General features: G+C 39.6%; 1 protein-coding gene across 6 annotated transcripts in view; it reads left to right on the top strand.

Moving 5' to 3' along the window:
- The window catches only part of FNDC3A (fibronectin type III domain containing 3A), a 109,391-nt gene that overhangs the window by 62,725 nt on the left and 34,012 nt on the right, over positions 1-12,654 (top strand). For all 6 annotated transcript variants that reach the window (XM_050970625.1, XM_009102935.4, XM_050970643.1 and 3 more), the window contains 3 exons: positions 2,320-2,557; positions 5,036-5,308; positions 7,410-7,468. In XM_050970625.1, the coding sequence (XP_050826582.1) occupies positions 2,320-2,557; positions 5,036-5,308; positions 7,410-7,468 (570 nt within the window). The remainder of the gene's footprint in view (positions 1-2,319; positions 2,558-5,035; positions 5,309-7,409; positions 7,469-12,654) is intronic.

The following is a 12,654-nucleotide window of genomic DNA, read 5'->3' as shown; positions in this document are numbered from 1 at the left end:
ATTTCTAAGTTACTTAGGCTATTAGCAAGCCCGAGGAAACAAGTTGTAAACTGAGCAGCTCGTTTGCTTTTTAATGGGAGCTGCTTCCTACATAATCTGAGTCTGCTCATAAAATCATAAGTTGCAGTATTGTGGAGGTTTTGTAGCCAAAAGGGACTTAAATAATTAAAACTACATTTCAGTGTTTAGAAAATTTCATTGGACAGGAGAAGTTCTGGTTGTATTTACTGCTAATATATTCTGCCTTTAGAATACCACACAGCTATGGTTACACAGATTTGAATTGTATTGTCTTTAATTACTCTTTTCCAAGAAGGAACAATTTCTGTGTACTGAAAATAACCCATTTCTTAAAGGCATATGATATGCATATTTTTTAAAGCTGTGTTCACTTAGGTAACATTAATTTCCAGCTGTCTGTTAAGTAAAGTGGGGTCAGCTCTATTGTGTACACACTTCTGTGTCTTCTGAATGTTGTTGCATATGCATATCCTACAGTAGCAGAAGCATGCAGCTCTATCTACAGCACTGTTTCTCTCAGCACAGTGGTGAAGTTTTGAAACAATTTCCTGTACCAATCTCACTTACCTTGCATTGGTTCAGCTAGCAGGATAATTTGGGGCTGTACAAATTAGATTGCTGGCAGAGAAAACAAAATCAGAAGCTCTGTTCCAGATGTACCAGATGCACATCAACCCCTAATGGGGACATGGTAAAACCAATGATCCTCCAAGCAGCTTTCTGTCACGGACTTGATGGAAGCATTCACTCTAGGGTACAGGGCTAAATCTAGCCAAGCATGATTCCATTAACCTTAAACAGTGGAGCTGAAAGCAGCTTGGCACTAAGTGTTTTGATCTATTGATCTGTTCCTCTTGCACCAGGATGTTTATTGCTGTATGTGTACATGTCCCCATCTCATTTCAAATGTCAGTAAACCCTTATGCCATAGGGTTGCTTTGTCCCCTGCTATTGAATGTAGTCGTGGTACTCCATTCTTCTCCCCCTTTTCTGGATAAATGTTCCGTCTAAAACCTTCTATTGCAGTTTCTGCTGTGACTTTATTCTACAGCATTTTACTAGGAAATGAAGAACAGTTTATTCATTGGTATCCCATACACTAAAGTTACTGACACCATGATGCACACAAGTCAAAATATGCAAAGATCATCTCTTGATGTCACCAACAGTCACATATTTTTGTGAATTTACAAACATTTAGAGAGGGTAATCATGTGAGGTGCTTCAGGGGTAGACCCTTGTTCCTGGTCTAGTTGATGACCCACCCTCATTGACTGAACATTTTCTGCTTCAGTACTTGGTACAGTTTGTGCACTTGTGCCTGCTCTCTGCCAAAGTCCCATGTGGTGCACAGCCGAGACGTGCTACGAGTACCATGCTCAGCACATCTCAGCTCCATGTGTCTTACAGATTCTCACCATGGGATTGCACATGCTACTGCTACTGCTTGGAATTTCTGCCAGCATTGCTAAGGGCCACGCTTGGGTACCTCACACAAAGGCTGCTGTCACATCTCCCATTTGCTAATTTTTCACAATCCCTCGCACTACAGTCTGCCAGTGGCTGCCACAAAGGCCCCTGTTTTCTGAGTAGCATGTGACTTCCTTCAGGATTCAAGACATCTTTACAGGTAGAAGGATATGGGGAGGAGAAGGACAAAAAATTTTAGAACTGCTTGATTTGTGAAGGAGTTTTGAGAGGGCTGACTACCATCCTGGTAGTTTGTTTGCTAACAGCTTGATGCATATGGTGGTTGCTGCAGGGCCACTATGGCTGGTGTCTCCTGCGTTAGTGTTGGTGGGCTGAGTTGGGGACAGAGCAAAAACCAGACGCTTCTTAGCTCTTCTCTCACCATTGATGCAGAGTGAGGTCTGTCAATTCACCAGTTCATTTCTAGGGAGCCAGTCTAGTTGTTAGGCTGTAGAACAAATCCTACAGCAGTGTAGCATACAGGCAGTATATGAGGAATGAGGCAGAATGAGGATGGAAATGGGACCCACAGGAGAAGCTTGGCTCGTGCCATAAATACATATACCAGGTTGTTGGTTAGATACTCTTACAGGCAGATTGTTTTTTAAGTTTTCTTCCCCACCACATTGAGAAATTAATGGCATTGCTGCAGTTAATACACTTAACATAATAACTCTTTAATGTCCCTTTTTTTCCCCTTGCTATTTCCTGTTTTATTTTCATCAGATTTAAAAGGTTTACTATTCCTGATTTTGTTTAAGGATCTATAGAAGCATATTTTTCAGACTGTCATTTCTCTTTTGGTGCGTGGTGTCTCTCACTGTACAGGTTATTGAGGATAACGGTGTTCGAAGGGTTGTGGTGGTTCCCCAGGCTCCAGAATTTCATCCTGGTGGTCACACAGTGATACACAGGCCTCCACATCCCCCACTGCCCGGCTTCCTTCCTCTTCCAGCCATGATACCCCCTCCACCCCGTCACATATACTCACCTGTGACTGGAGCCGGTGACATGGCAACGCAGTACATTCCACAGTATCACACCTCACAAGTCTATGGGGATGTGGGTAAGTAGCTCATCAAATATTACAAATTTTGTCAAAGGCAATAATGTTCTGCTCATTTCCAGCATCTGTTATGTTTTGTGTGGGCTTTGTTAAGCAAGACTTACAGCTTAATGGGAGTCATACGCAAAAACATTTTATGTGGATACCAGCCTTGATTTGGCTGAAGCTTATTATTCCAGAAGTTCTTTTAATTTATTTGGTTGTCTGTTCAGTGATCCACTAAACTTAGAGATTACTTCTTACTTGTATAAATTACATATTTTCCCAGGAAAGCAATGCAGAAAGTGTTTATAGTGATTCAGCACTTAAATCTATGCCTGAGCACTGTTCTGAGATCTCATGTCTTGCAAGCATCCTGTTTGAAGCATGAAATAGGAATTCTTAGTATTAAGGAAAAAAGTGGTCAATTTTTCATAAATCTATATGCATTTAATTGAATGGGCCTTTGAAGTCCAGTTGGAGTAATGAGGTGCCATAACCTAAATTTAATAAAGTGGTTAAAGCCATCTTTGGTAGTGCTGTTGACATGTGCCTGTACTGTGGTTTGGAGGCAAAGTGTATTTGTGTTCTAACTCAGGGGCTTGTTTGTTAGATTAATGTTTACATTTCTGGTAGACTTGCTTTTCTTTAGATAAGGCAGGTGCCAACCCTGAAAGACTTTGGGAGCAGTTCTAGGTTTCTGTTTTTAGAGAAAGCTAGAAGCTATGAGGAGAGAGGTTAAACACAATTTTTCAACATTCTATGATACTACTAAAATAACCTAAAAATGGCCTTAATCAATTTGCTGAGCTTAAATAGTTAGAATGAGCAAAGTGGTGAGATAAAAATATACCAATGTCTTGATCTTCCTGGAATTCTTAGTGTTTCTGTATTCTTATGTTGTACTTTATTTCTTTTTGCACTACTTCAATAATGGTACATTACTAGATGCTCTTTGGGTGCTTATTTGTAGTTTTATTAATTTCCTAATTTCTTGTAGATGGCAGTTGTTTTGCTTTAGTTTGCTAAATTAAGAAATTGAGGTATGATAATTAAACACATAAAATGATGCTTCTTAATGGAATAATATTCTTTTAGATTTTTGCTGCCAGGTTATATCACTTTAAATATGAATTCAGTGATAATTTGCTAAACTGTTAATGTACAAAAAATTGATAAAGTGGGATTCTTTGCTTTATTTTCAATGTATATATAAAATGCCTTTGGCTTTAGTAAAGTTAAGTGTTAACACTGTAATTTGTTATTTATTTGCTACAGATTTCATATCTAATTTTGGATCTCTTACTTTGGCTGTAGCTTTCAAAAGTCAAAACCCACAGTTTGGCTCCTATTTCAGGAATCTAAATTTAAGGAAAAAAACAAACAAAAAACCAACCAAACAAAAAAACCCACAGGAAACAACCAGATCCTCATAGAGCACAGTAGTTCCTTGATAGAAGCACTGAACTCTAAAGGTAGTGAAAAATCACATTTCTAAACAGACACAGCTTATCTAAAGTCCTCTGTCAAACTTTCTGTGAATTAAGCTGACTTAAAAAAACAACAGAAACAGAGAAGTTCTCTTTTTTTTTCTTTTTATCCTTGCAAGGAAGTTCTTATTTGATGTTATTTTCAGTACTTCTTATCTCTTAAGAAATAACAAATAATATATTCTTCAGACTGACTTATCCAACTTACCTGAAAATGAGCGAATTCTATGGTGATTTTGAGGATGTATTTTTTTAAGCTTTCAGCATTTATCATAGGCAGGGTTACACTGAGGAAAGACTTGGCATATAAAATCTTGAGTCAGTAAAGTGTTTCTAAATATAAAGGTGAAACAAATACAAATGTTAGAACTGGACAGAGGAGTTCAGCAGTTCACAGTTTAATGCTGTCAGTAGTCCGGTACTGACTTTTTTCCAAAGGCAATTGTGACTTACAGATGAGACTTCGGTGCTACTGTAGCAATGCCTGGGGTTACTGTTACAAGGCCTGCCCAAGCTGTCTTCCGTGTTTTAGTGTCTTTACACTGCCCCATAGAACACAGGTTCTATGTTTCTATGCTTTTGTAGGTGTTTTCCCTGTTGATTCCTGCTGAAGCATCATTAAAGTATTAGTAAAGTATTGCATTCCAAAACTTAATGGATTTTTTTTATTCAACATTAGATCAAACCTCCTCCAGTGTAGTAAAGTAGCACATTTTTTCTGTATCATTTTATCCTGTACCTCACAGCTCAAGGAAGATCATAGAAACATTTCAAGAATAATTTTTATGTGGAGAAAATATGGGGGAGGGAGAGATTACACTCTCTTCCCTAACATATTGTTAAAGTCAATTTAATGTGTATCAGTTTACCTGCTGGACACTTCAGATTTCAAATAGGAGTAGAGATATAATTTTACACACTGGTTCACATTTAACTTACATAGCATTATTTGGTAGATTTTAAAATTATATTTGGTTCTTAAGAGTTTGTTTTTCTTTCCTTCATTTAGATACTCTGCCTGCTCACGGAAGATCCAACTTTAGAGATGAAAGGTCTAGTAAAACATATGAAAGGTTACAAAAAAAGTTAAAAGATCGACATGGAACTCAGAAGGATAAGTTAAACAGTCCTCCATCATCTCCTCAGAAATGTCCTTCTCCTACAAGTGAACCTAATGGACTTACAAAAGGACAGGACGCAGCTGGAATAAGCACAGGTTCTACCAAATGCAAGTCTTTGGGTAAAGGAAAAAGCAATTCTCAGACAGACACAGAAGTAGAAGGTAGGTGTTATCAAAAATACTGCTTATACACACATATTAATATATCAAGTCCAGTGTCTGGACTAGACAAATAATCGTATTGTTGTTGTTGTTGTTGTGTCTGAACATAATTTTTTTAACTAGAACACCACACTTTGACAGTCTTGAAGTTGAGTAGCTGCCTCTAAGTGCCCTGACTTACATATAGTGGAGTTAAGGATGATGAGTCTGCTCATCACATGGGAATGTGAGCCTGAGAAAACAAAAACTACTGGTACGGAAGTCTCCACATAAATTTGAGGAAATATTATGAGTCACACTTCATGACACTGTTTAAAGAAAAATCTCTGCTTTGTTCAGAGTGCTTGCATTTTAAGGAATCACTGAATATTGATGGCCTGTTTGATATTGTAGAAAACATGGAAAAGAATCGAGTATCTGAATCAGAAAGTATCCATCCAACTTGACAAAGAATATTTTGTAAAAGAGATACTGCTGTTACATAAAGTTGCTCTATCGCTACCCACTTGCTGTTGAAAGGCCCTTGTAGAAAAAGGCTGGTCCTCACGAGACTTCCTGTGAGTTCATGTTTTCTAAGACACTACCATAGGGAGTGTGCTTATTATTAATATCTTTATTTCACTGGAAAGCTTGTGATCTCATAGATGGATTGAATTCACTCAGTCATACAGTCATTGTCAAATCTAACGATGTGTCACTTTGCAACTTTGAGGTCTCTGCCATAGTCCTTCAGATTGTGAACATAACATCAAAGACTTGTCATCAGCCAGGAGCAGTGTTCTCAGAATAAGGAACTGTAATTGGTGATGCTAAGGGAAATAAATCATGATTTTTCTCAATGCTCTAAAGTTTGCTTTGAGATAATAATTTTGTGCCAATGTACGTTAGATTGCTGAAAATTAAGTGAATTGTGAAGAAAGTACATCTAATTGATTCCAGGAAATCTCAACCTATGAGAACCGTTTAAAAACATGTGTAGATGATATCCTGTGCAAGCTTAGTACCAAAGGTGACATTTGAGATACAGCCGAAAATCAGAAGTTGGGAACTATTGCTCCAAACCTGAATATTTGTCACTATAGTTCCAGAGTAGCAGTTTACTTTCCGTTCGACTTCAGTTTACTTTCTGTTTGTTGGTGTTTATCTGTGAGCTAACTTTAACAAGGCACAAGTGATGAAATGTACTGTTGTTTACATGTTACAAAAATTGTGGTGATGTTTCCTTCAAAGTATGTTAAATGAAAAATGGGAATGTCCTCTTCTCAAAATTATTTTAGGAGGCATTGGGGAAAATCATGTACTGAGACTTAGACTTGTCAAACAGAAGGCGGTGACTTAATGTTGTCATACAAGTCAGAAATGCATTTTATTTGTTTCAACAGCATAAACCATCTTGGAAACAGAGTTGCAAATAGATTTTATCTATGTTTTTTGAAGAATTTTGTTTTTCTTTTATGTTTAGTTTAAGGCAGGTTAAAGGAATTAAAAATGCCGGACACACCTTCCAAACTGAGTAGCCTGTTCACTTACACTGAGATAATAAATTAAAATATTATGTGAGAAAAGCAGACAAAATGCTTTCTGTAAACAATAAATCATTTATAAAGCTCATACCTTTATAAAGCTATACCTTCAGCTGGCAGAAAACACCTTAGAGTGTTTCCCTTGCAATTGAGGAAGACCCGCAGTGTTGCCCGTAGGCTTCCAGCTGACGAGCAACAACATATTTAAACTACTGTAACCTGTCTGCATCTACATCCAAAGAGAAACCTGTGGGAAATATCCAAGATCTTAAGTTCTCCAGAGCAGCAGTGGGTTTAGTTATACATTATTAAATTATAACCAGGCTGTCTGTATTCCATAAAGCACAGAAGGGCTTTAGAAATAGTTTTATATTAACAACTTCTTCAGAAGCTTAATTGGTTTCATGTTGTCCTAGGTGAATGCAAGTTAGCAAGATGTTCTACTTTATAAATGCTTTCTTCTCTGTGAATTGAAGAGCTCTTTCAGTGTAAAGTTGAATTTGAAGAGCTCTTTCAGTGTAAAGTTACTGCACAATATTCATGGGTACTTCTCTTTTGCTTTGATTTTGTTTTTTAAGAAAAGGATGAAGAAACAAAAGCATTGGAAGCACTTCTTTCTAATATAGCCAAGCCAGTGGTAAGTAACAAAAGCTTTCCATAAAATCAGAATATATCTGTTGCTATTTTACAGTCACACCTCCGTTTCTCTCTCTTAAGTTTAAACAGTCTTTAATTTTCCATACTAAAGCAAATTCACTTAACTTCCAGTCACTTTACTGTAAACAACCAGAGCAATTTTTAGTGTATTAACATTTATAAAACTAAAATTGTCTTGATACATATACTGCAGAATTCTTCCTGGCTATCCTGTGAATCTCAGTATTAGAAGAATTATTTAAAAAACATATAGATACATTGCCAGTAGCATAATGAATGCTGCTTAATGGAATATGATGCTTAACATAATATTATACTGCAGAATCTGTTCTCAATTTCCTGCAACTTTGTTTAGTATTAACTGTTCAGGAATCAATTTTACATACCACATATCTCTAGGCATGAGAGATACCTGGCAAAGTTTTGGAAACATCACCAAAAATGAGGTTTTGTAAAACCTTACTTGCAAAGCAAAGAAAAAATATGATCTATTTCTCTTTTAAGAGTTTTTGGCAGCTTCAGGGAAGAGAGGCATAAAATTCACCACAGGAGGTGACTGTCAGCAGTGGACTTCTGACCTACCTGCTTGAAAATTTATCAGCATATTTTCAGTTTATAAAACTGATGCATATTTTTGTGTAGATACTCTTTAAAGCTTTGTTGCCAAATTCAGGAGTTTCTTGAATTTTAGAGCAGGCCAGTGGTTTTTTTCTTTCATTGTCTGGACTTTCCCTGGTCCCAACCTCGCTGTGAAGATTTGCACATTTTTTTCCAAAAATCTTCACCACAATCATGAATCCACCATCTTGCCTGAGTGAAATCAGTCTGTGTTCCCTGTTGTAGCGTAGTCCATACAACTGAAACTCCAGGAAGAGCTTGCCATGAGCTTGTCCAGTCAGTTAGCTACTTTCTCCAATCATCTGCTACCTACCTTTCTCCCTTCACTTTCCAGGCAACCTCGCCCCAGTTTAGTGCCCTAGTCTTGATTCTTCTTTCATATGTTTCTTTACAGCCTGATGAGGAGAGGCCAAGAGAGCTGGGGCTGTTTAGCCTGGAGAAGTGAAGGCTCAGAGGGGATCTTATCAATGTATATAGATATCTGCAAGGCAAGTGCACAGAGGATGGAGCCAGGCTCTTTTCAGTGTGCCCAGCATCAGAACCAGAGGCAATGGGCCTAAACTGAAACACAGGAGGTTCCCTCTAAACATCAGGAAACATTTCTGTACTGTGAGGATGTCAGCTCTGGCACAACTTGGCCAGAGAGTTTATGGAGACTCCCTCTTTGGAGATACTGAAAAGCTGTCTGGACATAGTTCCGGGCAGCCGGCTTTACATGGCCCTGCTTAAACAAGGGAGTTGGACCAGCTGACCTCCAGGGGTCCCTTCCAACTTCAGCCATTCTGTCTGTAATTCTGTGGTTGTCCAAGCACTGAGCAGGGATTGTATAGAGGAAGTCCTGAACACCTGGTATCCTGCTGTGTCCAAGTATCAGGATGGGTTGACATGTCTTTAGTGCTCCTGTGTCATTGGTGGCTAAGCAGCATGGAGGTGGGAGCTGTCTGAAATTGGGATGTTAAAAATGACTGCATTGCCAAGGAGAGCTCTGAACTCTCTCTGAATGAGACTGTGAGAAGAACAGATCAACAAGTGTGTTCTTGTGCTGTGTTGCTGATGACATAGGAAGGAGCAGTGCAGTGCCAGTACTATCATCTTTTCTTTCACTTCCTTCTGCCCTCAACCACCCGTGCCTTTTAGACAAGTGCCCTAGTTCCTCTCCCCACCGTGATCTTGCTTAGACGTCATTGCACATAGCTGTGTGCCACGAGTGATCTCTGCAGGCCTCTGAAGGCATCACAGGCACAGGCAGTGGTACTCTGCTACAGATTCAGCGTGTTCACAAGGCAGAAAGCCAGGCTTCCAGGACTTGGAGAGGCTTATGCTTTATAAAGGCAAGGGACTGTCAGGGCTGTGAGAGGGTGGAAGTTGCAGCTTGGGGGCGGTGTGGTGTGGTGTAATAGGTGTCTGTGTTACCTGCTTGGGCCTTGCAGGATCTCAAGCCACCCTCCTGCAGTTTCATCCAGGAAATGTTTTCCTCACTTTCCCTCAAATGAACCAGGACATTGTTTTTTTCACACCTTCTCTTCACTTCATATTTCATCAGAAATATTTCATCAGAAATATTCCTGAAGGTTTTTTATTAATGTTTTGGTTGAAGCACTCACTATGAGGATTGTGGTTTCTGATGGATCATCAGTACTCTGTTCCCTGGGTGAGCTATTCTGGCACGGGCAGTACAGGCTGTGGTCGTGGCCATACAACCAGATGATCATACAGGGTGCTGTCCAGTGTCCATTGCACCGTGTCCTACTCCAGAAAGCCAGGAGCAGTGCTGAAGGCTATGACCTGTTCTGAGCTGTCCCATGTCTCAGTGCCCGGGTCCAGGACATGCACATCTAAATGAGGTGGTGGTCTCTGTCATGATCTTTCATTCACAAATACCTTTCAGTTCTGTGCAGTATGGGATGCATCAATTTTGCTATCTCCAAACTCCTGTTTGATTCTGACTTCCTTGAACTTTTCCCCGTATGGATCCCTCATCCTTCCATGCATGGCAGTGTTAAGTCAAGTTGATTGCATGATACTGACAGCAGATGAGCCTTCTGCTTAGGGGTCTTGAATTATTTATATACAGATGTAAATTGGAGTGGTTCTGCAGATTGCACCTTGGTGTTTGAGCAAAGCCTTCACCAGCTGTCATGTCTCTTAACCAAATAACAAAGCAAAAAAAAAAGACCTGAAAAGGCAAAAGCCAAATGAAGAATGATGCAGAAGGCTGAATATTTAATAAGAGGCAATAAAAGCTGAGAATTTGAGGGTTGGTTATATAGCATGTAAATCCCTTCGGAGAACATAATATTTCTGGTTCTGTGTCTGCAGACTTCTGGCATGTGATGCACCTCACTCTCAGTTAAGTGTCTCGGGTTACTGTGAATGCAATCCGGATTGCACATGCTATAAGTGCTCTTTTGTTTGACCCAAATGGCATGTGTAACATATTTAATGAGGAGATTCACTTTGGTGAACTGGATTGCTAATGAAGGCGTGCTCACCTCTTGTTTCCACAGTGCTAGAGCCTCACCCAAGTATTAGACTGTGCTTTACAGAAGCACATAGTTTTCAGAGTTGCAACCAGAATCCATTGCTGCTGTTTGCATAAGCATACAAAGTAATCAGTAATGCCAAGTTTTTTGAAATAGCCACTCCCAAGTGTCTCAGAGCACATAATAGTGCTTGGATTCTTCTGATCTTAAATCTTGGCTCTTCAAAAACTCTTATTTTTCCTTAAGTCTCACAGAGGTAAAAAATATCCTGTGCACGAAGGAAATGTAATATGTCAGGTGGCAGTTTGGCATTAGGAAAGTGTTAGATGGGGTCTTCTGGGCAGTTCTGGGCAAAGCACTAAAGAAAATGAATCACTAGGAGATAAGGAGAACAGTGAGAATTATCAGATTTTATAGGTGAGGGAAAACTCAAATGCTGACAGTCTTCAAATGCATGAGAAACAACTGCAAAAGGAAGGAAAGAGATTTATGTTCAATTCCATGGTGGCTAGGACTAGTAGGCTTAGCTGGTAGTAAGAGAGACACTGCCTGGACACTGGGGAAAAAAAATTCAACTGTTAAAGTAGCTAAACTAGGAACAGCTCATCTTAAAATAGATCTAATAGTCCTGAAGTACAGTAGGTCCTTGGGGAACCTGTATTTTTTTCCTTCAGGATCTCCTGCCACTTGGTGCAACTTAGGAGGGTGGGGTAAAGATTGTCCAGGAGGGAACTTTATCAGATGCTTCCCACAACTCCAGAGACTTCCAGAAACGCTAGAATTTTACTGCAGTGGTTATAGATGGTGTTAATCTAGTTGGTGATTGCATCAAGATAGAAGTGGAATTTTTCTTACCAGATTTTAAAGAGAAACTTCAGTGTTTAGTCATACCAGCATTTGATCCCTTTGAGGTTATCATGTCCTGCTAGTCCATAATGGTTTAGTGACATCATTTCCAAGACACTGAGGCTCACATAGTGTGATTTTTCTTCCTTTCTGTTTGCTGTCAATAAGTCATGTCCTCTCTGCTTCGTTCTTGAATCTGACCTATTCAGTTTTTTAGTTTTAGTAGATTATAGCAATTTGAGAGCACCAGTTGTGAAGATAGCTTTTTGATTCTGATACTCTGGTAATAGATTTTCAAAAGCAATTATTCCCAAAATAGACATACACTACGATCATATTGTAAAACTAGTCATTTCATGTAACAAAATGTGTTTTGAGTTCTCTGTTAAATTATTGGAAACAGTAGGTGGGTGCAACACATAAACCACAATAGCAGATGTGCAATACTTAGGAACAGCCACAAGTTCTTCTATAACAGATCCTAAACCTGCATGCACCTGTGCACTCACCTACAAGCATACAAGCATCCTCAGCCCTTTGCAGCACATACAGGTTTCAGACAGTGCCCATTCTTTTGAGAGTGTGGGTGCCCCTAGTCATGTATCTTCTTTGGAAGACGTGGCTGTTTCAATAGCTTTGTGTGTGACTGCATTGTTCCCTAGAATCTCTTGTTCTCTGCAGTCTGCTAATCCACAGGCCTTTGAGAAGGCTCTCCACCAGGTCACATGCACTCCCCTGAGCTGTGAATCTGTGCCTGCTGTGCCCCAAAATGCTGTTGCACCAGCTGCGGTGCACAGCATCCATCAGGCCTGGATGGAGGCAGCAGTGGTAGGCAGGGCAGTTTCTCACACTGTTAGGCCAGATTTTGATCATTGCTCTATTCCATTCCAGCATCTCTTACCCGCCTCCCCCATTACCAATTTCATGCTACCTCTACGCTTCTAAAGCTGATGATTTCTGTGTTTCAGGAGTGCCTTGTGATTGATTCTCTGTTTCCATTTAACCCACCTGAGGGTCACTGTCCTTTAGCATGATTAGTCTGCTGGGACCACTTGTTGGATAGTTGGAGGTCACACACTGGTTATACTTCTATTTCTGTCACACCAACTGTTTTTATCCAGGCCTTTTTGCAATGGGTGGGGTGCTCAGGTAAACATGACCGCAGAAGTTCTTCAGGGTATTGTCTCTATGTGTATGTACATGGACCTTGTGAACATGC

Source organism: Serinus canaria, chromosome 1 (assembly GCF_022539315.1).
Source record: "Serinus canaria isolate serCan28SL12 chromosome 1, serCan2020, whole genome shotgun sequence".
Taxonomy (NCBI): Eukaryota; Metazoa; Chordata; class Aves; order Passeriformes; family Fringillidae; genus Serinus; species Serinus canaria.
Note: the sequence above shows the minus strand (reverse complement) of the source record. Positions and strands in the feature narration are given on the sequence as shown.